This window comes from Mya arenaria, chromosome 16, assembly GCF_026914265.1.
Source record: "Mya arenaria isolate MELC-2E11 chromosome 16, ASM2691426v1".
Taxonomy (NCBI): Eukaryota; Metazoa; Mollusca; class Bivalvia; order Myida; family Myidae; genus Mya; species Mya arenaria.
In genome coordinates this window covers 16492628-16519097 of record NC_069137.1, presented here as the reverse complement: position 1 = coordinate 16519097, position 26470 = coordinate 16492628, and the positions used below count along the sequence as shown (strand labels likewise).

General features: G+C 35.5%; 2 protein-coding genes across 2 annotated transcripts; both read right to left on the bottom strand.

The window, feature by feature from the left end:
- Positions 1-3899: 3899 nt before the first annotated feature.
- On the bottom strand, positions 3900-13005 carry LOC128221085 (uncharacterized). Its single transcript, XM_052929533.1, has 4 exons — positions 12730-13005; positions 9633-9758; positions 8092-8229; positions 3900-5419 (listed from the first exon to the last, which is right to left on the bottom strand). The coding sequence occupies exons 2-4, from the start codon at positions 9756-9758 to the stop codon at positions 4313-4315; spliced, it is 1371 nt and encodes a 456-aa protein (XP_052785493.1). The 5' UTR covers positions 12730-13005; the 3' UTR covers positions 3900-4312.
- Positions 13006-18233: 5228 nt separating this feature from the next.
- LOC128221087 (zinc finger protein 600-like) lies at positions 18234-25364 on the bottom strand. The gene is made up of 2 exons (XM_052929535.1): positions 25298-25364; positions 18234-21547 (listed from the first exon to the last, which is right to left on the bottom strand). Exon 2 carries the CDS (start codon positions 21288-21290, stop codon positions 20175-20177), a length of 1116 nt encoding a protein of 371 aa, XP_052785495.1. The 5' UTR covers positions 21291-21547; positions 25298-25364; the 3' UTR covers positions 18234-20174.
- Between the last annotated feature and the right edge of the window lie 1106 nt (positions 25365-26470).

Genomic DNA, 26470 nt, shown 5'->3' with positions numbered 1-26470 from the left:
TGCAGCACCTTTGAAAGTTTTTCAACGTTACTAGAATATTGTGTTAGAAAAAAAAATGTCATCAGGCGAGTTGCTGCACTATTTAGATGATATTTTAGGGGGGGGGGGGGGCCAAAAATGTAGAGGCTTGTGCGTCAATCATGCATATTTTTATAAATACTATGGCGGACATAAAAGTACCAATTGGGGAAGAAAAAACGGAGGGACCGACCGAAATATTAGTTTTTCTAGGCTTAGAGTTGAATTCTAATAACATGACTGTTAAAATACCGCGAGATAAAATAGAGCAGGTCATCGAAAAGATAACTGTTGTCTTGGCTAAGCAAAAAACAACATTAAAGGCTATGCAATCTTTAATTGGCTCGTTAAATTTTTGTTGCAGAGCTATACCAATGGGTAGACCTTTCTGTCGGCGCCTAATTGACTCAATATGCGGTTTAACAAAACCGTATCATCACATAAGAGTTAATAAAGATATAAAAAACGATTTGTTGATGTGGCTCGAATTTTTTAGGTCGCATGACGGAGTTTCTATCTTTCACGACAGTTTTTGGATATCAAATGAGGATGTAGAGTTTTTCTCAGACAGCGCGGGAGGCGTAGGTTTGGGGTTTGGAATATATTTTCAAGGTGAATGGTGCAGTGCAAAATGGCCCGACTTCTGGCATAACTCAGGTTTGACTAGGGACATCACGTTACTCGAGTTATTCCCTATATTAGTTGCGTTCTTTATTTGGGAGGATAGGTTCACAAACAAAAAAATAAAGTTTAATTGCGATAATGCAGCGGTGGTTCAGATTATGAATAAACTTTCGTCTAAAAACCCCAATGTCATGCGCTTGGTTAGACTTCTAACCCTAAAATGCCTCATATTAAATGCAGTGATAAAGGGACAACATGTTAGCGGGAAAAGTAACTTAATCTGCGATGCATTGTCTCGTTTTCAGTACGAGAAGTTCAGACTATTGGCCCCAAATGCAGAACGCGAACCGCGACAGGTACCCAGCCTTCTTTGGACAATATTCAACATCGAGCTGGAAAACTTCTTGCGGCCGGAATAGCTCCGAATACACAATTGGCGTATGCTACTGGCCTGAACGCGTTCAAAATGTTTCGCGAAAAGAATATGATCGATCGAGATTGGCCAGCTAACGAACAACACATAGTTTTGTTCATTGCGTATAGTTTTGAAATAGGTCGCGCAGCGAGCACTATCGCAACATACATAGCAGCAATTAATTACTTTCATAAACTTCATGGATGGTTTGATTTTCAAAAGTCATTCATTATACAAAAAATGTTAGAAGGTTTTCGACGAGGTAGACCATCAAAAGACAACCACGCCCCCCTGACGAAAAACATCTGAAGGGAGGTATGTTCCGTACTAACAGCAGTTTGTTATACGCAATACGAGGCGAGTCTGTTTCACACAATATTTATATTAGCATATTTTGGCCTTTTTCGCGTCGGTGAGTTAGTTTCGAGTAATTCCACGAGTAACCCGACATTGTTAACGGATGATTGCAAAATCAATTTGAAAAGTATTTCAATCACGTTAAAACACACAAAACAAGTCAAAAAAACGACTCCATTGACATTAAAGCTCCCAGCAGAAGCGGAAAAAAACAATCTGCCCTGTTTTTGCGATGCGTGAATATTGTAAAACACGCGCTTTATCTAAGGGCCCTTTGTTCTGCCACAATAACGGGAGGGCGGTTACCAGGCAGCAAGTGGCAAGTGTTCTTTCTAAGTGCATTCAAAAAACTGCGTATGCGAGAGGCCATTACAGAACGCACAGTTTTAGAATAGGCCGGGCTACCGATTTGGCTTCATTGGGTATGTCAAATGAGCAAATTATGCAACTGGGCCGCTGGCGTTCGAATTGCTACAAGCGCTACATAAGACCGTAGCCAGTGAAGGCGGGATTTTACAGTATTTTTTAAACCGAAGAAAAATATATAGTTTATGTGTCTACAACATCTAGGTCTATCATAGGGCTGCTATTTACCACTTTTCAGACATCTGGATAGTTGGGGATTCCCTACCATATTGGGGTGGCGTCCGGGCGAGGGACACGGGGAAAGTGAACCTACGCACTTCATGCGAGTTAGGATGGTACGGGGTAAGGGGCCTTGGGTGGCACGGGCTGCGCCGTGCCATCGAAACTAAGGTATTGTTTCAAAGTCCACCAAGGGCTGTTTTTATTCACCTCGGTGGTAATGATCTCGTGTCAGAGTCAATTTTTAGACTCAAAAACATCATAAATAAGGAGCTCTGTTACATTAGAACCGCCTTCCCGGCCGCCACCATAGTATGGATAGATATAATTCAACGCCGCAAGTGGTTGGGTGCGAGCGATGCGAAAGCGATCGAACACAAACGGACGCGAATAAATAGATTGGGAAGGTTGATAGCTGCATCCGGGGGTCCGTCTGATGCGATTACTTGCGACATTAAGGCAGGAGATCATTTCTTTACAAATGACGGCGTCCATTTAAATGACGTCGGAATCGAATTTTATCTCGATTACCTCAGAGACGCGATTTTAAAAATAAGTTAAAAACTTCAGCTGCTAATTATGTCGGGCGAATTTTTGGGGGAAACCAAGTTTCTGTGGCGGAAAAATTCAGCCAGCTGAGAGTAGGGCAACATTTAATCTACATGATCACTATATCAGTCAATAATCTTTTTGGTTAAATCCAATATTTTTTATGTTTGTTCCCAACTTGAAACTTGATGGCGGGGCTAAGCCCCATACCCATCGGTGAATTGGTGGTTACAGACAAACGGGCAAAAACATGTTAAGACGATAATTTAACGCAATATAATATACAAGTCCTTAGGTTGTTGCTCTTGTGTTATGGTAACACCTATGTTGCGTAACCCTGCAGGTTCTTGCGTGTTGTGTCTAGTAATTTGTGCGTTTAACCTTTAAACGCTGTGGAAACAGTTTGCTTTGCGTTTTGATTGCGTGTCAGCAGGTTCTTGCGTGTTGTGTCCAGTAATTTTTGCGTTTAACCTTTAAACGCTGTGGAAACAGTTTGCTTTGCGTTTTAATTGCGTGTCAGCAGGGTGTGTATTGCGTACAAACATTGCGTTAAGTTTAACTTTAAATATTTAGCAAAGGGGGGTAAAAATACAAATTATCTGCCCTTATCTCGGCTGGTTGTATTTTTAACGGACTGCTTGGCGCCTTAAAGCGAACCCTTGCAGTTCCGTTTTTTGCGGCCGCATATGTCCACTTTTTGTTTTGAATTTTATTACAATAAGTACGTAGTACATTGATGTTATATATTGCGATGTCATCCACGATATTGTCTCTGTTTAAAAAGTTGCAACTCAATAAAATGATATGTTTAAGAGCTGGCGTTTGTTACACTTTATTTCACTTATAAAATAATAGTTTTATAATATAATTTACAGAGATTATGCCACGTGAACGCCATACCAAATTTATCTTTAACGTTTGGTTTTAATGTCATAGTCTACATACCAGGCAAATTACAAAACAAACATATATTACTAATTCAATACACTGTATTTGGAATATTTACAGCATGCACAAGGAACACTTATCCACCAATGTACATCTGAAAAACAGACACGATTGTATCTTTATTATATGCTAATATATAAATTTCTTTAGGTATTTATAATCTTACATAAGTTGCCATTTGATATAAAATCACATGCAACGAATTAAGAAAAGTTATAAAGCGAACTTTTGACGAGTTTTTATTATGAAGTTTCATATAACAAATATATTTATTTTTTTTAAAAATGCAACTCATGTGTCATTATTTTATCACATGACTCATTCACAAACTGATAAAAATAATACAATTTGCGGCAAATAGTTTAATCCTAATTAATTGGTCGAAATAAAAACAATGTCAAGATATAATTATAACACAGGTATAAAAATGTGTATTGAATTTATTAGGCTAGTAAGAAGAAATTCCAAGTGATTCATATATTATTCATACGTTTCTTTCTAAAATACGTGTATTACTGTATGACAAAGCGATCAAATGTATATGTTGAATTAAATACGTTAAACTATTACATACGTGTAAACTTGTTTTATTCTCATAACTATTAGGTTCATGCATCCGTATATATTTATTTGTGCAATTAGTAGTTTCTAATCAATTTTCATAGCCGAAACGGTTGATCTAAACATTCATTAAAACATCACAGATAGTCACTTCCTTAACTATTCGGTCTCTGACCTCTACGCTCAAACATGTACTCATGATCCCAATCACTGTCCACATTTCTGTAACAAATGTCCAGTCTCATTGCCAAATCTTTATGCGAAACAACGCAAGTGTACTTCACGTTTGCGGCAAGTAATTCGACGCCAAACGATGCTGTAGTTTCTACAATCAAACAATGACTGTTCGTGGCCATCACATTCTTTACTCATCACAATACGTTTCGTATTCAGACCAAACGGAGTGTTAGGCAGGGCCAACCCTTTGGTAAAACTCGCGCCCAGGGTTCTACAGGCAACTGTATCTTGCTCTGTACCATCATAATCGTCATCATGAACGGCCCTATCACATACTGATCCCCACTCTTTATTCACGTAAACCTCCAGTCGACCTTGGACACCGTTTGTGTCGTATCTTGTGGCGTTGACAAGCCTTGCCATGGCCCCGGGCACGTGAAAATGCCATACAGATGGTGAACCACTTATTTGTAAATAATCCATAAAACCGTTTCCATCAAAACTTTGTATGAACATCATCTTCTTGTCATGAAAGTCTAGATTACTTGACAAGTTAACACATTCCGATGAAATATTGTCAAGTTTGTTAATGACTTCACGCTCTTTATCATATAACTTCGACGAAATGTTGACTTCGGCAGATGAAATCTCACTTGACAGCTGTTGCACGTTTTTGCCAATGTAGTTTAACGTGTCTTGTAATAAACGTGTTGCCTTCAGTGATTCATTTTCAACAGTCTCCGCTATGTTATCAGAGGCATAAGTCACCATTGTTTCAATATCGGTTTTTAGTTTTGTTATAATCTCAGTTTGTCTATGCTCTATGGTATCCATGGTTTTATTGAAATCTACAAAAACATCTTCGATAGCTTTCTTTACATTGGCAGTAGCTTCTTTGAGCGCCACTACTTCGTTTAACATTGAGAGTTTTTCTTTTGCAAAACCACGTTTTACTCTATTTAATGTGTTTGCAACGGTTGCCATTCCCGTACCCATTAGTTTAACGGCATTGTGAATTTCATTTACTTTCTGTTCCAGAACTTCTTGTTTCGCAGACGACTCATTAGCCATCGCAGTTACTTTGTTTTCGAGATCTTCAAGTGTAGCAGCTGATTCTTCAGACACCCAGGCATCACTTTGACCAAGCTTTTGGTGGTCAATGCGTTCGGAAACTTGTTGAACCACCTGATAATTTATAAACACAAGAACTATATCGACTTTTTATTTTCTATATATATGGTAGTGTTTGAAAATCGGACTCCATTTGCTATCGACAATCGAATCGTATCGGACCAAGTATTTCGATTTACTATCGGACAATAATCGAAAGCTTATAATATCCTTTAGGAATACATTTTTATAGTATAATCATGATCATTTAAATGGTTTAACCTGAAATCAGCACGTGTGATGCTATAATCATGCTTTTTGCAACAGTAAGCAAATATACATAACCTTTTTCTGTCTTTAATAACGTAACGAAAAACATAACAACAAAACACATACGTGTACTTAATAAGTGTACATCAATTGCAAAATCATGCACACCGCATCATGTAAGTTATCTAAGCATTTTATCCATGTAAAAGCATATTAATTATTTGCTAACCAGCTTATCATCCAATAACCGGTAATATTGAAGATTTTATCAAAATATCCTTATTTCATAAACTTTTCACAAAAAAGTAAATTTGTTAATAATAAACGATACAAAAAAGGTTTCAAAAACAGAATGCATCGAGCCGGGATCCCCGGTATTTGCAGGTAAGACCGGACCCACTACACCATAGCGATAGATTATTGTGGTTTTATGAAATATATAAACCACTAAATTAAAAACAATTGATAATTTAGGGAGTTTGTCAGTTTTTAAGCCAAAGTATTTACATTCACCGCACTCTTCTTTTATCGCATAACAAAAAATACGTTGTTACCGGAAGTTACATTAGCGACATCGATTTTGGACAACCACTATCGATTATCGCCGACATAGCATTGTCAGCGACGATTTATCGATTGTACTCGATAATCGTTTCATCACTAATATATGGATATTTAATTATTTGTGTTAAGGTGTAGTTATTTTATGTTATTTGTTCATTAATTATATATGTTTCCGGATCGGATAGAAAATCCGAACCTCAGGCAAGCAAGCCCCGTTACAAGGCAACGCAGGTGCCCGCGGGGCGGGTTTTTCTTTCCTGACCGGACACATATCATTGATATTTCTTCTAGCATACCTGGAATTATTTTTTGTAAACTGAATTACATGTTTGTGCATATCACCAAAAAGCGCGTGCGGTGATATTTACTGACTTGACGACGCGCAACGATTTTTATTCACTGCATACGTCATGAAGGTTCTTCAATATAACGTCGTTTCAGGTTATTTTATTTGTTCTTAAGTTATATTTTTGTTAACTTAAATGTTACGGAAATCGTCCATTGAAATAAAAAAAATATGATTGCATTTAGTTTATTACAAAAGAACTAAAAAGAATTACGTGTATGGTGAGTGCCAGATTAATTATATTCTTCTGGCACACCTTAAATAAAAACAATGTTAAAAATACATAGAAGAGCTAATGTTTGTAAAATTCGCCAAAAACCGCGTGCAATTATGTTCACTGACGCCATGACGCGCAGTTATTTGTATTCATTTCATAAGTCAATACGTTCCTTCGTCATCACGTCTTTTAAGGGTTATTTTGTTTAAAGGTAAACTTTTGCAAAGTTACTGTGTATGGAACTCATCTATTGAAACCTCATAATCATGGTTACATAAAATATATAATAAAAGAAATAAAAATTATTACGTCACAGCGCGTGACTCATCTGGGATGCCAGATGGCATTTTTCCAGCACGGTTGACGTCACCGGAATGTCCATCGGGTGTGCTAGAAAGAGTTATCCAGCACGGCTGAATTCACCAGAAATGCCTATTCGTAGTGCCTTTATCTATTTTATTTCCAACTATTTTCAAAGAAGATTACCATATAAAAAGGGTAATTTGGACTTTGTTTGGGACTTTCTTATACGCCCAACTTTATGGGACTTTTACCTAGTATTTACATTATGGTGTAATCATACATTTTATTCGGACTTTCCTTTTTCTTTTCCTTTTTAAAATAAATTTCAATTCATTTGGCTGTTAGTATTTTATCCCATAAATGACGTCTGGATGTGAGAGTGCAAATATTAAAAGGGTTATTTCAACTGTGTTTCTTTCCGGGAGGTTTTATTCGACAAGAGCGGATTTTGTAAGATTCGGATTTTCCAAAGCTATATCAAAATATAAAAAAAGATTTGGCGAAATATATTTTGCAATGACGTCACTTTAACATCGCACAATAACTATTGTTGTGCCCGTGACGTCAACAGAGTAAAAATCGGTTGTATTGCACTGGAGTGGAGTGGAGAACGGACTACAGACTATTTATTGCTTTTTGATTTATTAGTACATCGGCGTTTGCCCAGTGCCACTAAACTGGGTTTATGTTTAAACGTTTTGCTATTGAGCTAGTTTTTGTAGCTTTTTGCATAAATATTCATCCGGGAAGCTGTATTCGACTAGATTCACATTTTACAGATTCGGACATTCTCTACATTATTCCTGGTGAGTCGAATAGATTAAAACCGACGTCATTTGAACATCGTGTAATGATACGGTTATTATAACCGTATTTCTATATATTTCGAGTGATTTATGATAGATGTATAAGAAATGGTGTTTTATTAATGATTTCCAGATTTATACAAAACAAGTTCTTAGCAGGTTACATTATAAGTCATTTTATCTAATACGTTTTCAAATTAAAACAATACAAGATAAAACGTCAACAGAACAATATATTTACCTTGGCGCTTGTTTGTTCTATGCCTTTTTCTGTGGATACTCTTTCATGTTCAGACGATTGAAGTTTGTCGATTTGATTAAAGAGTTGTTCGAGTTTTACGTCGGTGTTGGCAAGCTTGCCTTTAATTAACATCATGTCCTGCAACAAATTTAGCCGTTAAAACAACATTTATAAGATCATATTAAGACAACGCCCGTCGATAAGTATACTGGATCTCGTTATGTGTGAAGGTGGTCTCCTTAAGGAATCCGGTATTCATTTTTTAGTCAGACACCGAAGAAGTATCTTTTAAATTGGAACCTGAGTCCGGAACACCATCTATTTCAAATAAGGATAAAAACGAACCAATACTGCTTGAATGTTGTAGTTTCTCTGGTCATTTTTGTACATGAACAGTTAATACTTACGCGTTGCGAGACGAAACGGATTTTGAATACAATCTACATGTTCAGACAATTATACGGCTCGTCGGCCTTTATTAATATTAACCTTAATCGTTAAGCCATCCAGCCCCAATTGCTCAAAATATAGTCAAGTGTGACATATTTGGAAATATTCTATTCGTGTCAGTTATATTCTTGCCATTTTAAAATAAGTATAACATTATTTTAAATATTCATTTGTGTGTTCTTTTAAGCCACTACGATCAAGTAATACATGTACTTTTGATTTGTAATTCACATGCGCGAATGATTTATTGTTATTTGTTGTTGTTTTTTAAACTAATGAAAAAAAAATAATATACAGTATAACACCAAACTTGTAAGCTTATAGTAACCGCTGACTTGTTATTTCAAAGACATGAAAATCAACTGTCAAACAGGTAAATACCAATAAGTTGATGTTCATAGGTAACATATACTGTAGTGTATATCCAGTCGACCATTGCATAAACCTTTTGTTTTAATCAAATCCGCTGTTTGCTAAAAACATCCGATTAGATGAAAGGATGTCGAAGGAAGTGCTTCAAGTAAACTTATCATCTTTTTTGTAGTCCTTTTTCACGTGTTAAATGCATAACGGCAAATCAAAATGTAGGTTACATTTTAAGCCAGCTACTAGATATTGAGTAAAATACGGTCGCACCGCCAATTCTTAATCAAAAGGATTTTACTTATTATCTGCAATATATTTGGTTTAGAAAATAAACATGTTTGTTTCAGATTTCCCTACCAACCATAGCTTTTTGGCCCCGACCAGTATTATTGCCCACAATTTTTAACATTTTTTTGGATTGTTTTCTTTTAAAAGTAAAAAATAAATAATGTGTTTGTGTCTTTAACAAAGTGAGTGTTGTCTATTCTGATTGCATATAATCGATTTTTTCGACATACTTACCCTGTTTTTAGGCATGAAACAAACAAAGCTACTGTTTACGATTTACGTAAATTCAGACAGAATAATGTAGTCCACATTGTTTGTAATACTAGCAGCATATTTCCAGGTATTTTATAACCGCGTTGAACGATTTTATTAAATATTAACTTCCCATTAAGTATCATTCATATAATTAATCATCAACGGGAAATTATATATCATACTTGCAGGACGAAAGACTGCATGGACGATATCAGGTCGACCTTCTTCTCAAGGGAGGTTATATCCGCGTTACCGAATGTGGTAACTGCCGCTATGACGACAACGAAAAGAATGACGGAAATCACCATCTGAAAAGCATGTTGCTATTATGAGATATAATCAGAATTATTTTATCCGTTTTCATTTAGATTTGAAAAATATTTTGAAAAGTAATTCGCGGATTTAATGTAAAATAATAATTATAATAATAAAACAACTCTCAAGTGTCTGCAGAATAAAATAACACGTTTATTGGGATTGTTTTTACTTAATCAACAGGTGCTTATAAATTATAAAACAACTTAATTACGATCTCATTTATTTGCCTTCCGGCGGATTAAATTATGTAATTGATATCTCACTCTTTCATGACAGTCAAATAACATTTTGATATTAGTCACTATTTTCAAAAAATGCCCAGTTTGCTGTATCAAACGTAAATACGACCACAATCGTCACTCACAAAAATGGCTTAGTTCGACATCTCATTACCACAGAACGAAAACATTTACACAGTCACTCATCAACATATTACTGTTTCTGTTTTCACTACAAGAATTTAAACTATTTTTCTACGGAACGTGGAATTGATCACGCTTGGAGTACATAATACATCCCTGTCGAGGCTCCTTTTTGGCAATATAGGTTTAAACAGGCTCTTGATGTTAGAGTCCAGCAAGTCCAAATTTGTTTCTAAAGCTGAAGTGGTAGGGGTATATGCTTCAGGTCAGCCAGTCTTTCTTTGAACCTCTTTTGTTTCTATTCAAAGTTAAAGTCTAACACGCAACTAACCTCACCCTGCATTAACCATGTTTATGCTGCATTCCTATCAGCTGATATAAACCAAAGTTGTGCTGAATTATTTCTCACTTGACTGGCAATTTGGTTTGTTTTTGGTAGTTGTCATCGTGGATGTTTTAAAGGTGTTATTTATAACCATCTTCTGTTAACCTTTATCATTTGGGCAGATAAAAATTACAAGAAAAGAATTCTTGTTTCATAAGTAAATTTTCATTGTAAATGCATATTCCACTTTCACTCTTAGCAAAATGCTCCCGAGACATTCTATCAACCACGCATGCACATCAAGTCTACCAACGCCTCCTAGCCAGTCGGACCTGCACATATTCTCTGTTCTTTATACGCGCAATAATTGGCATGCACATTAATTCTGGTCTAGCTGCATCAACATGCAAAACTGGCCTGCACATCAATTCTAGTCTAGCCGCATTCACTAGCAAACCTTGCCTGCACATCAATTCTATTCTAGCTGCACATCAATTCTGGTCTAGCTGCATACACTAGCCAACCTGGCCTCCACATCAACTCTGGTCTAGCTGCATTCACTAGCAAACCTGGTCTGCACAACCATTCTAGTCTAGCTGCACATCAATTCTGGTCTAGCTGCATACACTTGCCAACCTGGCCTGCACATCAATTCTAGTCTAGCTGCATATCAATTCTAGTCTAGCTGCACATAAATTCTAGTCTAGCTGCATCCACTAGTAAACCTGACCTGCACATCAATTCTAGTCTAGCTGCATCCACTAGCAAAACTGGCCTGCACATCAATTCTAGTCTAGCTGCATGCACTAGCAAACCTGGCCTGCACATCAATTCTGGTCTAGCTGCACCAACAAGCAAACCTTGTCTGCACATCAATTCTAGTCTAGATGCATACACAAGCAAACCTGACCTGCACATCAATTCTGGTCTAGCTGCATTCACTAGCAAACCTGGCATGCACATCAATTCTAGTCTAGATGCATACACAAGCAAACCTTGCCTGCACATCAATTCTGGTCTAGCTGCATACACTAGCACACATGACCTGCACATCAATTCTGGTCTCGTTGCACCAACTAGCAAACCTTGTCTGCACATCAATTCTAGTCTAGATGCATACACTTGCAAATCTGGCATCCATTCTGGCCTAGCTGCATCCACAAGGAAATCTGGCCTGAACATCAATTCTTGCCTAGCTGCATCCACTAGCAAATCTGGCCTGAACATTAATTTTTGCCTAGCTGCATTTACTAGCAAACATGGCCTGCACATCAATTCTGGTCTAGCTGCATTCACTAGCAAAACTGGCCTGCACATCAATTCTAGTCTAGCTACATTCACTAGCAGAACCGGCCTGCACATTAATTTTGGTATAGCTAAGGCCCCCTCGCAAACCAGGCATGGACATCTACCCCAGTCTAAGTTAGCTCTCTCGCAAACCGGACCTTCACATATACTCTGGTGTAACTATGCCCCCTCGCTTTATTCTTACTTGTGCACACCAAGTTTAGACTAGCTAAATAGGGCATGGAAATAAGCTCTAGTGTATCTTGCCCCCTCGCAAACCGGACATGCACATCTATCCTGGTCTAGCGTAGCCCCTCGCAAATCGGGCATATATGGAAACTCTGGTCTATCTAGCCCCCTCGCAAACCGGACATGCACATCTATTCTGGTCTAGCGTAGCCCCTCGCAAATCGGGCATAGATAGAAACTCTGGTCTATCTAGCCCCCTCGCAAACCGGACATGCACATTTACTCTGGTCTAGCTTAGCCCCTCGCAAATCAGGCATGGATATATACTCTTGTCTAGCTACGCCAAGACGATGCCTAGCTTACCGGGCGATACATGTACCTTATAATAGTAATTGATGTGGATAGCACAATTGGAAATTATAAAATATGATATAGAAAAAATACGACGTTTAACAAGTTTGATTTAATAACTCAAATTAACTTATTAAAAATGGTTGTCATACTAAATTCTTAAACTCCAAAATCACGTACAAATGATATGCTATTGCTATTCTTGTTTTATTTCCTGTAGTTATATATGACGAATAATTGTTTAATATAATTAGACGGCAGGCTATGATGAGATTCATACAATTATTTACATGTTAAATACTACTGTTTTGACTTAATATCAACAAGAATGTCAGGTTGCATTTATTGCGTTATTATGAGATGATGGAAAACATGACATTTGAAGTAAAAGGGGTATGGAAAACTATAGGAGCGCACCGACAAACAATTATTGAAAGACAAACCTACCTTGTGTGTGATTTCCAGATAGCTGAACAATTTTCTAACCGTGCAAAACTATCCGGCTAGGATTGCACACTTGCGCAGAAGGAAAATGCCACACAGCGGATACTTTCTAATACCGTAATGCTGGTGAAAACATCATTTTCTAATGGAACTAAATACAATAGTTCATATATACACTCACAGCAATATATTTCACAGAATAACTCCTACAACTAAACTTTAGCTATAATTGTACGTGGTGGCAGTGATATCAAGCTATTAATGAGTGTTTTTCTGTTTTTATTTCTGTTTTCAAGTGTTCTGTTTACCGAAATTACGCTGAGAGATCTCACATTTAGTTAAGTATCACGACCGCAGTAAGTGGTTTGCTGTCCGCATTTTTCCTTCAAGAGATCTACTTACAAATATTTCGTAACATGTAATATATAAACTCTCACAACATAAACATGTTGCAGGCTGTTGAAACATTATTATTGTTTCTGTATGGTATTTATTACAAGATTCCACGTGCTCTACTTACCGGTGTTCATTGCAGGAAAACATACTTCCTCAATCTTATGATAAATGAAACAAAAAATAACTTTTTTAAATAAAAAGGCCCCACTCAATTTTGGCAATTATTAAAGCTGGACTACGATGCAATGTACCATACAATTGGTGGGTTTCCAATTCTTTAAAATTATAGTGCATATGTTTTTTTTTTACATTTCTTTCTTCAAGATGAAACAAAGTTTAGCTGTCATGCCCTCGATCTGTTGATGATCACCACTTATCAGAAAATCAAGTAAAACATGAAATCGAGGAAATGAAACAATAACATATTAAAGTGCACCCAGCAACTTTCAGAAGTAAGAGCTCAGTTCAACATTAAATCTTGTCGCGTCCTCTGGCTTTCCTTCCGCGAAAGGATAGCGGACTCCACCCATTTAGAACAACCCATGCATACCATACCTCAATAAAATACAAAATGTTGAATTTTAAACCTTAATCATAACTCAACTATTTCGTGCCTGCCGCGATACCGGGATAATCGTAGCACTAAAACTTGACAAATGAAGACTATATATGCCAAAGGGCACCCAATATGGACCAGTTTGGTTTGGTTATACAAGTTTGTGTAAAATTTTCACGTTAAAGAGTTCAGAGTTTGTGAAAAGAAATCATCTTTTTTGGTGGAATCAAATTTTATTGAGTGTTTTTAAGCTAAATTAAATCAGATACGTGCGCTTGTTATGTTAAAGATTTTTTTAGATAAATATTGGACTGCCGTTTGTATTTATAACAGTCATGAGCAATGAAATAATATGAAATACTCTTTGCAGCACAGATACACAATCTAGGGACGAACTGTCAACTTAATACAAATATATCATTCTACTGCAGAAACACGAAAGCAATGCTGGCCAATGTTGCCACAGTAAATATATATATACTAATATATGTCCAAGGTCGGCTGAAGTTCCAATGAGGATTGTGGATAACTGCGCGTGAGGGAAGTTCATTTCAAACATGAAAGTCAATGTGTGGATAAAGTGGAACAGAGGTATGTGGCCTGATCCGACAGGCACTCAGAATAGGACAGGATAGGATAGAAAAGTGGATATGTCTAGTAGTAACGGGACAGTAGGCCATTCCTACACGCACTGTGTATAGGCTTGGGGTGTTGTTAGTTAAGGTGGAACAGAGGAGGCAGCCCAGTCTGCCTGACATGAATTTTGGAAAGAATAGTGAGTGTGTAAAGATGGGACAGATGTCTCGATCTGACATGCAGTGAGTTCCCTTACATAGCACTTGGTTGAAAGGAATTTAGGTGAGCTGTACGATTTAGAAATCTGAAAGTCAAGCTTTAAATACAATAACATTCTTGCTTTACTTAATTGATTTGTACATCTTCAGTAATTGCAAATTTATTGTGTTGACTTTGTTATAGTGTTTATAACTACTTTCAATCATTCAATATTCACAATTTTGATTTAAGTTGGACATTATTTGTTTTAGATTTATAACCGATGAATAGGGAGTTAAAGTTTTAAATTGATTTTTAGTTTTAAATGCACTAGAATTGTAGTTTCAAGTTTGTTCCTTTACGTTCAGAAATGAGGTACATTATAAACTGCTATACACACCTGTCGGATGCCAGCAGTCAATACCGTACTATATGGCATTGGTACGGAACAGTATTTTTGAATACAAATATGGCTGCGGCAATGAATGAAAATGATGAAAGTAAAAACAAGATAATAAAAAGTTCAGTTTAAAGGTTTTACTTGATCGCTATATTGGCCGATAGACGAACGTTTTATACGAGAACCGGAACTCAGCCATATTCAAATACATGCTTTAATTATGTTGTGTTGTGGGAGGGATATAGCCGTATATATTAAGGCAACAGTCTGTTTTAAACGGTGTTTTTTTTATAATTACAATCGAAGAAATACACATCTAGTTGCATTAGTCTTTTTGAAAAACTTCTTATGACCGATAGCTAATCATGATGACAAACTGGATATTTCCGTTTAAAAGAATGCTAAAATAACCAAAAAGCAATAAATTTATACTTCGGAATGATGAAAACTGTTGCTGCAATGTTGACCAAACTGCCACAGTTAAACATTCTGATACATTATCACCCTATGACTGCATATGACTCTACGGGATCGTGTTTCCTAACTGCATTGCGGGAGGGCATTCATTTCTTGTTATTGTTTTCGAGAAGTAGAAGTTTGTTAAAATGCCAATTGCAGGATAGGTCTTTCGAAAATAATTTGTGACTTTTGAGTGATATCTTTTCATGAAACATATTGATTAAAATCAGATAATAATTCATAGAACGAAATGAATTACAACTTAGCTACTGTGCATTGTTGCTTGGATCTTAGATAAACTTTGTTATCAATTTTGATGACACATATTTCGATGGCTAACATAGAGAATGTGTAGGTTCGAGCAATGTGACTGGTTATAACATTGACAAATACACAAGGAAAAGCGCTATATATATATATATATATATATATATATATATATATATATATATATATATATATATATATATATATATATATATATATATATATATATATACTCGGTCAATGTACCTGTTTCGCGAAAACTTATTTTTTCAGCCAACTCGAAAGTGTATTTATATGGGAATTTAAACGTTCAAATTCGCATACAAGTAGTGTCTAGCAACACATCCAATGTTATACGTGCACTTGTATGAACGTTAGACGTTCAAGTTTAAGTAGTGTTTCGCAATACCTTAAATGTCATACATCTACTTGTACCAAAAGTTACACATTCAAGTACGCGTAAAAGTTATGTATTTCAGCGTCTTCAATGTCTTACGGAAAGTAAAACGTTCAAGTACGCATACAAGTGCAACCTCTCCAATGTAATACACATAAAACATATACTTGTATGGGAAGATAAATTTTAAGTACGTGATTTAATAGTATTTCGAAACCTCTGAAATGACAAACATGTTGGTGCATGAAAACATTCCAAATTTGAAAGCACGCATGTGTTTGTATGTAACTGCCTGAATGAAAATATCTTCTTTCGTTACGTTTGCAAAGCACTCATAACACATGTATGAATGTTTGATGTAAACTGAACCTTACCATGACATAACACTTGACTTTCTGAAGCGTTTGTACTTACGTTATGATGCATTGTAGTGATTTAATGATAGGCTTCCTTTACTTTAATACAGAACGTGCGTTTTCATATTTACATTATTTTACAACACATGTATCTACCAGGTGAAGCTGTAAGTTAATGAAAATATTTTTATGTGTTCTATAAAACTGATTATTGTTCATTTTATTTCAAAGATGCATTCTTAATCCCAGAATATATTTACCAAAATTAATACATTGTTTTCAATATACCAAAAAGGATGAATACATATCGAAAATAATGGTTTTATGAAGGATGCCGAGTCTAATTTTAAAGAAAGGTGCAGAAAACACGATAAATCTTCCGTATAAGACAATAGTAGATCGCAGCACATATTTTAACACTCACCAATCATTTAAATCATTTAATATTTTTGCGTTTTCAGCTATTAAATACACGGTTACAATCTTGTTATCAGTAATTAATATTTGCCATAAAACCATTATTTAGTAAGTAGTTCAAGGTGGATCACTTTAAATTTAGGAAGTAGTTTATATGCTCATATGTAGAAGACTGTAAACAGATGGGCCGAAAGTGTACATCGATGACAAGGGTTAATGGTATATCAATGTTTACACAATCATTATAAAGGCAGTGGGGATAATTATGCAATTGAGTTTATCCAGGTTATCAAAAAATCAATATATCAAAGAACTCAACTTTGGCCAAAATTAATATACATGTGATTAACAAAGTAAGGTATGGTCTTGCTTGCAAGCTTTCAAAGAGAAAATGAAAAAAAAAGAACTTTTGTTGTAAATTTCATTCATTTTTCATGATGAAACTTCCATTCCATGAGTATTAAGTCGTGTTATTTGAGAAATGAATTGCGGGCGTGATGTCAATATCGGGGATATGAAAGCAGTTTGGCTGGTCAAATACATGTTGAGTCCTTACGACTCCACACACTTTGACCAGCCCAATTGCGTTCATACCCCGATAATGACATCAAGCCCGCAATTCATTTCTCAAATAACACAATATTATACTCATGGAATGCAAGTTACAATGGCAAACAAAGTAACCAAAGTATTACACCCTGTTTAGAGGCCCTATCAATGCCTAACATGCCTTAACAAAGAGACACATAAACATAAAAGACCAACGCACATCACACTATCATTAAACTGTCAACCATCAATAAATATCCAGGGCAGGCTCTTCGAAATGTCTATTTAGGGAGGCCTATCTTTAAACGGGAGTTGTCACAGACTGCCAGTGGTCGACATTAACACAAGCCCGCAAGCCCCACACTGGTAAAATGTCTTCCAGGCTTGCTCAAATTCTTAATTTTATATAGCAGAGCTTGTTCAAAATAATGATGCCAAGCTATAGTATATGAATTCGGGCTTGTTCACCCAAAAGTCTAATTTCAATGATTGGACTGCCATATTCCCCTAAAATTAAGAAAAGGATCTATTAGGTCTTACGACAATGGCTTTAGTATGAAAATAAGGAGAGAAATACGTCAAGAATACTGCAGTCAGATTTGTTGTTCTTGGGCGCTGCACTTCCCCTGAATAGGATGTACAGTATATGTATATATATATATATATATATATATATATATATATATATATATATATATATATATATATATATATATATATATATATATATATATCAAAGAACCATGACTAAATGAATACTGCCTCTAGACTTATGGTCACTGTGTACTGCATTCTAAATAAAAATAACTGCTTTGATAAGTTGAAGTGAAATCAGAAATTAACACAGGGCAATACCAAAACAAACAAAAACAAATACAACGAGTTTGTGCATTTTACGTAAGAACATCTTTATATATAAACAAAAGATGACTTAATCATTTACAACATGTTCAATTTACATAGAAATTTGTTAAGACGCTTAGTAAAGGCTACATCCAATTCTACAAGATTCCAATGCGGCGACACCACATTTAAGCCAGATTTTTCATTTGATGACGCAATTTGCAAACCTTACTAACTGAAGTACCAAACAGTTTACAATTAATTTATTTTAATTTAGTAAAGGATTACTAGGTTTGTCTACCTAGTAGAATTCATTCCTTATGCGTGGTTGGCTAGTCGATGTTATCACGTGATATTAACCAAGTAAGGTATATAGTTTTAATATTCCATCCGTTTAGAATAAGCCTTCGTAGCACAGTGAAAACAACACTGGTCTGCAATTTTAGTCCCCGACTCGATTTACTTTGCATTTAAAAAAAAATGCAATAATGATATCAAAGAGTAAAACATTTAATTAAAAAAAATGTCCCGATATTCGTCAAAGAAAAAACTGTTTTGTTGCAAATCTGGTGTACAGTCCCTGTAAGACAATCTAAACTTTACATGCTCAAAGGTGTTAAAATACATATCCAAACCCCCAAAAATACATTTTATAAAATAATGTTCGTTCACGATTTTTTTGCATAAATAATTGTCCTGAGATTTGTTACAGAAAAACTGTTTTGGTGCCAATCTGGTGTACAGTCCCTTTAAGATAATCTAAAGTATAAATGCTCAAAGGTTTTAAAATACATATCCAAAGCCCCTAAAAATACATTTTATAAAATAATGTTCTTTCAAGAAGGGTAGCTGACATACATATAAGCAAATTCAACTACTAAGAATATGTTTAAGTGTCTTAAAACATTACAAATTACATTTTTAATACAGCTTATAAATAAAACACAAAGTTTCTTGGGCACATTTATACACCATATTATAAATTGTTCCAGGTATTAGACGTATTTTGGGGTGTTTCACATTCATATCACTTTCATCTCTATATACATGAATGGCTGCCTCTAGTAGGAATATTTTTATAACAATACAGTACTACAGGTTCAACAATCGTCTTTAATATATGTTTGGCGATTCTGTGTGCCCCCCAATATGACGCCGCAAGTAACTTGACCAAGATACATCAACATTCATACATGTATACCTCCAACTAAAATAACTTATTTTTTACATGTATATTATAACACGTTTCTGTAAATATACTTTATCTGAGAATGCAGCATCCCATATCACACACTTGTTAAACTCCTCTTGTGTGTACGTATTCTCATATGTGATTGAAAAGTACCTTCCTGAGAGAAATAAGCACCACACATTTCACATGAGTGTGGCTCATCTATGTGGACTTTTAAATGTGTCTTTAAATTAGCTTTATTGGAGAAATCAGCATCACATATACCACAATTGTATGGTTTCTCTCCTGTGTGTATCAGTTTATGTCTCTGTATTTTCCTACAGAATGCAGAATCACAACACAAGTGAATGGCTCCTATCCAGTGCGTATTCTCAAATGTTTCTTTAAAATACTTTTAAAGGAGAAATAAGCAACACATATTTCACATGTGTATGACTTATCTGTGTGTACTTGTATATGTGTCTTTAAATTAGTTTTCTTGGAGAAATTAGCATCGCATATACCACACTTGTATGGTTTCTCTCCTGTGTGTACCATTTTATGTCTCAGTAAATCAATGTTACTAGAGAAAGCAGAATCACAAGTGAATGGCTTCTCTTCAGGTTGTTTTCTTCGTGTTTCTTTAAAGTACTTTTCAATGAGAAATAAGCACCACATATCTCACATGTGTATGGCTCATCTATGTGGACTTTTAAGTGTGTCTTTAAATTAGCTTTCCTGGAGAAATTAGCATCACTTATACCACAATTGTATGGTTTCTCTCCTGTGTGTATCATTTTATGTCTCTGTAAATCAATTTTCCTACAGAAAGCAGAATCACATAACTCACAAGTGAATGGCTCCTATCCAGTGTGTATTCTCAAATGTTTCTTTAAAATACTTTTAAAGGAAAAAGAAGCATCACATATTTCACACCTGTGAATTCCATATGTCTTCTCTCCTGTGTGTTTTCGTGTATGAACCTGTAAACTACTTTTCAAAGAGTAAGTAGCATCACATACCTCACACCTGTACGGGTTCTCTCTTGTGTGTATTCGTAAATGCCTCTGTAGATTACACTTCTGAGAGAAATCAGCATCACATATTCCACAAGTGTATGGCTTCTCTCCTGTGTGAATTCGAATGTGTTTCTGCAATACGCCTTTCCGAGAGAAAGCAGCATCACATATCCTACAATCGTATGGCTTCTCTCCTGTGTGTATTCCCATATGGGTCTTCAAAAAACTTTTCATAGAGAAAGAAGCATCACATATTTCACACCCGTACGGTTTCTCTCCTGTGTGTTTTCGTTTATGCTGCTGTAAACTACTTTTCAATGAAAACGCAGCATCACATATCTCACACCTGTATGGTTTTTCTCCTGTATGTATTCGCTTATGCGTCTGTAAATTATATTTCAATGAGAATGCAGCATCACATATCCCACACTTGTATGGTTTCGCCCCTGTGTGTATTTTCAAATGTGTCTTTAAAACACTTTTCAGGGAGAAAGAAGCATCACATATCCCACAATCGTATGGCTTCTCTCCTGTGTGAATTTCCATATGTGCCTTCAAACAACTTTTCAAAGAGAAAGAAGCATCACATATTTCACACCCGTACGGTTTCTCGCCTGTGTGTATTCGTATATGCTGCTGTAAATTACCTTTCAAAGAGAAAGAAGCTTCACATATCCCACACGTGTATGGTTTCTCTCCTGTGTGTATTCGTTTATGCCTCTGTAAACTACCGTTGAAAGAGAAAGCAGCATCACATATCCCACACGTGTATGGTTTCTCTCCTGTGTGTATTCGTTTATGCCTCTGTAAACTACCTTTCAAAGAGAACGCAGCGTCACATATCCCACACTTGTATGTTTTTTCTCCTGTGTGTATTTTCAAACGTGTCTTTAAACTGCCTTTCAAGGTAAATGAAGCATCACACCTCTCCCACTTGTATGGCTTCTCTCCTGATTGCATAATCAAATGTGTATTTAAAATTCAAGGAAAATTATGCATCACATGTCTTATACCTATACGGCTTTTCTCCTGTGTGTTATCGATTTTGGATATGTAAATCACGTTTCAGAGAGGAAGCAACATCACAGATCACACACTTGTATTGCTGCTCTCTTGTATATAGTTTTATGTGACGCTTTACATAAGATTTCTGGGACAAATTATCCCCGCAGACCACACGTGTATGGCTTCTCTCCTGTGCGTATATCAATGTGAATCTGAAAATACAATTCAGGCGGCACAGATTATTTGTTAGTTGTTTGTTCAGAATAACGTATCGAAGAAAAAAAACACTGTTTTACATATTTACACGAATCATTTATGGTTTTATTTAATCAAATACCCTATTTTGTTATTAAAACAAGCATTTAAATATAACTCAACGTTAAAAGGTTAAAACAAGAGATGTTTGTCAAACATTATGCCCCCCATGAGCGCCATTTTGTCAAGAATAATTGGACTATTGAATGAAATATGCATGGACTAAAAAGACAGCAGATTTTTCATTGTCATAAGATGCCTTTAAGGCAGTTTTAAGATACTGTGTGAGGATGGTTGGTACAGTTTTTAAGCCTGTTCAGAAGATGACTGATATTTGCAGATTAATTGTCAATTAAACGTAATTTTAATTATCAATACGAGTTGTGACCTTGAAGTTTGACTATATGACCTCATCTACAGGTCACCCCCAACATAAGTGTCAAGTTTAAAGACCATGAGTGCATTGTCGATTTTTGCACAGACAAGCTTTTTGTGTGTAAGGTCAATGTGTCCATTACCTTCAACCCGATGCCCTTAAATCAATAGGGATCATCTACTGGTCTGGCCCAACATCCAAGTCATTTTGAGTCCATGGGTGCGGGCTTTGACAAGTAAACACCCTGAAAACATTTTCGCATTAAAGGTCACTGAAACCTTGAGCTTTGACCGATGTTCCCTAAAATCAATATGGGTCAAGTACTGGTCAGGCCCAGCTTCCATGTAAGGTTTGATGACCATAGGGCCTGTCATTTTTTATTTATCACTCGGACAAGCTTTGTCAACCTTTTTACGTCAAAGGTCACCTTGACCTTGACCTTGACATGATTACCAATAAAAACAATAGGGGTCATAATGACATTTGACCGATTACCCTTAAGTTAATAAGTGTCATCTACTGGTCAATCCCAACCTGCAAGTCAAGTTTGTGGTCCATTGGTACAGCCATTGTCCAGTAACTACATCGGACAACATTTGAGCATTTGAGGTCACTGTGACCTTGACCTTTGACCTGATGACCCCTACAATCATAGGGGTCATCTACTGGGTAGGCCCACCCTCAAAGTCAAGTTAAAGGGCCAGGGGTCCAGGCATTTTCCACTTATCTGTCGGCAACCTTTATGTATTTAAGATCACCTAGACCTTAAGCTTTGACCCAATGACCCCTAAATCAATAAGGTAATCTACTGGTAAGGCCTAGCCTCCATTTACGGTTTGAGGGCCATTGGTCCAGGTTTTGTTGGGTTATTACTCGGACAAGCTTTGACAGTACATTCCCATTAAAGGTCACTTTGACGTTGACCTTTGACCACATGACCCTTTTAAATCAATAAAAGTCATCTACTGTTCCCAACCTTCATTTGACAACCTTCATTTGACAATATGTCCAGGAATGGTGTAATTATCACTCTGACATGCTTTGGTCTACCAATGGTCAAACTGACAGACTGACCGACCAACATGTGCAAAGCAATAAGCTCCTCCGCTTCGAATGGGGCATACAAATAAAAACGTCCCTTTTAGATAAATGACCTATATACAATCATATTTCACTAAGTCTGCAATATAAAGTACATGGCGAAAAGGACAAGTAAAGAATTATTATTCTGTTTAGGAATATTCTTTCTATGAAATTTATGCATTCAAGAACAGGTGAGTGTGGCGAAATTGTAGTTTTTATTATGTTTTAATACTAAATATTGCATTTATGATAAATATTAATTGCTGATATATAGCAAGATAGTTACAGTGTATCCAATAGCTCAAAATGTAAAAATATTGAATAATTGGTTATCCAATAGCTCAAAATGTAAAAATATTGAATAATTGGTGAGTGCTTAAAGATTAATTGTGAACTACTATAGTCTCATTAAGTGTTTTCTGTATCTTTAAAAAAAAACAAAAAAACCCACAGTATCCTTCATAAAAACCATTGTTTTTTAACATTTGGTGTATTTAAACAAATGTACATTGTGGAAACTCTTTGTTTGTGAGTAAGATTAAAGAGTGCATCTTCAAAGTGTTATTTAGACACACACAAAAAAAAATCCTTTCTTTCTGTACTGTACATTGTTTACATATTATCAGGCTGTCCAGCACTTTTTGGCAAGAAATAAGGGCTAATTTAATGTAACCATCATAATGGACTTACCTCTGCAAATTTAACAAGAAATACACTCACATACTATAAGTACAGGAATGACATACACCAGGGTGCCATGTATCAGCTGTAAATCAATGGATCAACTGGTCATGTGCCATTTAATGTATTGAATATACTCTAATTAAAAAAATGTAAACTTCATTAAAGACACTTATACATGAAATAGTGAGTGTATTAATTTGTAATTTCAAAATTGTTAAGGCAATTAGAGAAGAAAAAAGAAAAAAGTAGGAATTGACATAAAAAAAGAATAAGGTTTTTTTAGGAATTCCCTTTGAATTTTGAGTTTTATTAGGAATTTTAGCCAACTGAAAAATATTAGGAGTTTTAGGGCTGCTGGAAACCCTGCATAATCTAATGTGTCTACAGTCAGGACTCAAATTTGACTTTTTCTGCCATTGACCTAAACTGTCATAACTGCTGGTTTTATTTTAAAAAAATCATCCAATAGCATGACTTTCAATGTTATTCCAAATGAAACTAGTTTATAAATTTAAACTCATATGATAAATGTTGTGTTAATTTGTCATTTAATGTACAACAAGGTAAGAGACAATTATTCCACCACACTTAAACTCAATGACGGTATACCACATGGTCAATAATGGTCCTAATCAATAAATGGCATAGCAATAAAAAGGTATAAAATAGAAAACTACCGTTATGTACCCTGACAACTTTGACAACAATTTAATTATGTCTAACAGTTCTCCAGTCACATTCATCCAAATTGACAGGAAGAAAATGGTCACCTGTTTCCTTTGCTTTTAAATTTAGTGTGTAAAAAAATGTTCATTGTTCTGATACGACGTTAATTCTTTAAAAGGTGTTTAATATCTTCTAATTTTAGCTGATGAGTACATCATATTTGACCTAATCTATGAAAATAGTATCAATATCAATTTTGATTTGTAAGCTTTTTTGTTTCTGATAGCCATTGAGTTTGACTGCTGCTAATTGACACTGTTACTGGTCAGAACAAGATTGATATATTCATTTCTTATTTCTGGCATTGATTACTCTCTACATGTGAATATATATTTAAATTATATAAACAAACATTAACTGAATAAACAAACATTCATCACATGGATTGCAGCTTTATCATTGAAAATAGCGAAGGAGCCACCGACTATAAGAATCTCTATGACTGGTCAACAGATAGTCTCAGTATTCCAGGAGTATGAGTCATATGTGCATGATCAATTAAAAAATGTTGAAGAATTCAAAAGTACATATCACTGAAACGACTGTGGGATGTTTCGTTAACATACCAATCTTTCTTTTTTTAAACTAAAGTTTCAGCTTGGATTAAAATGACTCACTAAAAATATCGGCATGAAATTCTACTCGCAAAACTGAATTTTACTCGCATTTAGCAAGTAAGCATCCGCTTAATTTGAACCCTGACCTAACTGTTGTTGGTCGTAGAACACAAAATACAGTGATATTTCGCGTGCAAATCAGTCAAATCATATCGAAAATATATAAAAAAAAACACACACAAGAAATATTAGAAAATAGAAGACCCTAACATTATACTTACCCAAACCGGTATTCGAACAGTCATTTAAGTTGAAGAAATAATATTTTGGCGACTTCCACCATTTACAGGTGACAGACAACATTAATTTAAATACATGAAGCAGGCAACACGTTTGAGCGGTTTATTGTGAAACACGTCGCAGCGGTTACTTCCCCTGGATATGTAACGAGTATACCGAACACGACATGACAACATGAACAACATTTATATATCAGCATCGTTAGTTTTCACACTACTTTACTTCTACTACTAAGTCAAAATTATATCTTAATATTGTAATAGTACACTTTTCTTATGTTTTAAATCTATATAAAAAGTAACTTATATTAAGTATTTCTGTCATCATTGCATGTGGCTCCTAGCTTAACATATTTGTAGCTTTACATTTCTTTTAGTATTAGTTTCGTATTTGGTCATGTTATTATGTCCGTTATATTTGTTATACAATTATATTTATTGTTAAAAACTTATAAATTATTCTATATTTATTATAATTATAATTATAAACACGTATTAAAAGTAAAGTAACAATAATAACAGACCGTTATTATGAAACCAACAGCTTGTAAAAAGGATTGTTTTTTTAAAAGCACGTGTAACAGACCGCGTCATACCGAAAGATGTTACCAGGAGCTACCTTGCCTAATGCTCGGTAGCTGTACAGCGAAAATGTTGTATTCGGTACCTATTTAGTTTTAAAACCATGTCATTGAAAACAAGGAATCATATGTTAATTCGTGATGTCGAAGTATTAAACTGATATTTTCACTTTTGTTATTTCACTGATATACTCCGCATATCATCGAAAAACATAAACAAAAACGAAATATGTATATTTTTAAGTAAAGAGGCTAGTGTTAAAATAATCGAAATCATAACAATCGACGACAGCATGGACCATGGCGGTTCCTCATCTAGTCTTCTAAGTCGTGTTCTTTCGACCGGCCTCAATACAGTCAGGCAAATCATCAAAGACAGCGATGTTGACCTCATAGCGGTTCCTCCTCTAGTCGTTTTAGCCGTGTCCCCGCAACGGGCCTCAATACAATAAGGCAAAACATCAAAGTCATCGGCATGGATCTCATGGCGATTCATCCTTTAGTCTACGAAGCCATGACCTCGCGATGGGCCACAATACAATACAATAAGGCAAAACATTAAGGACAACATCAT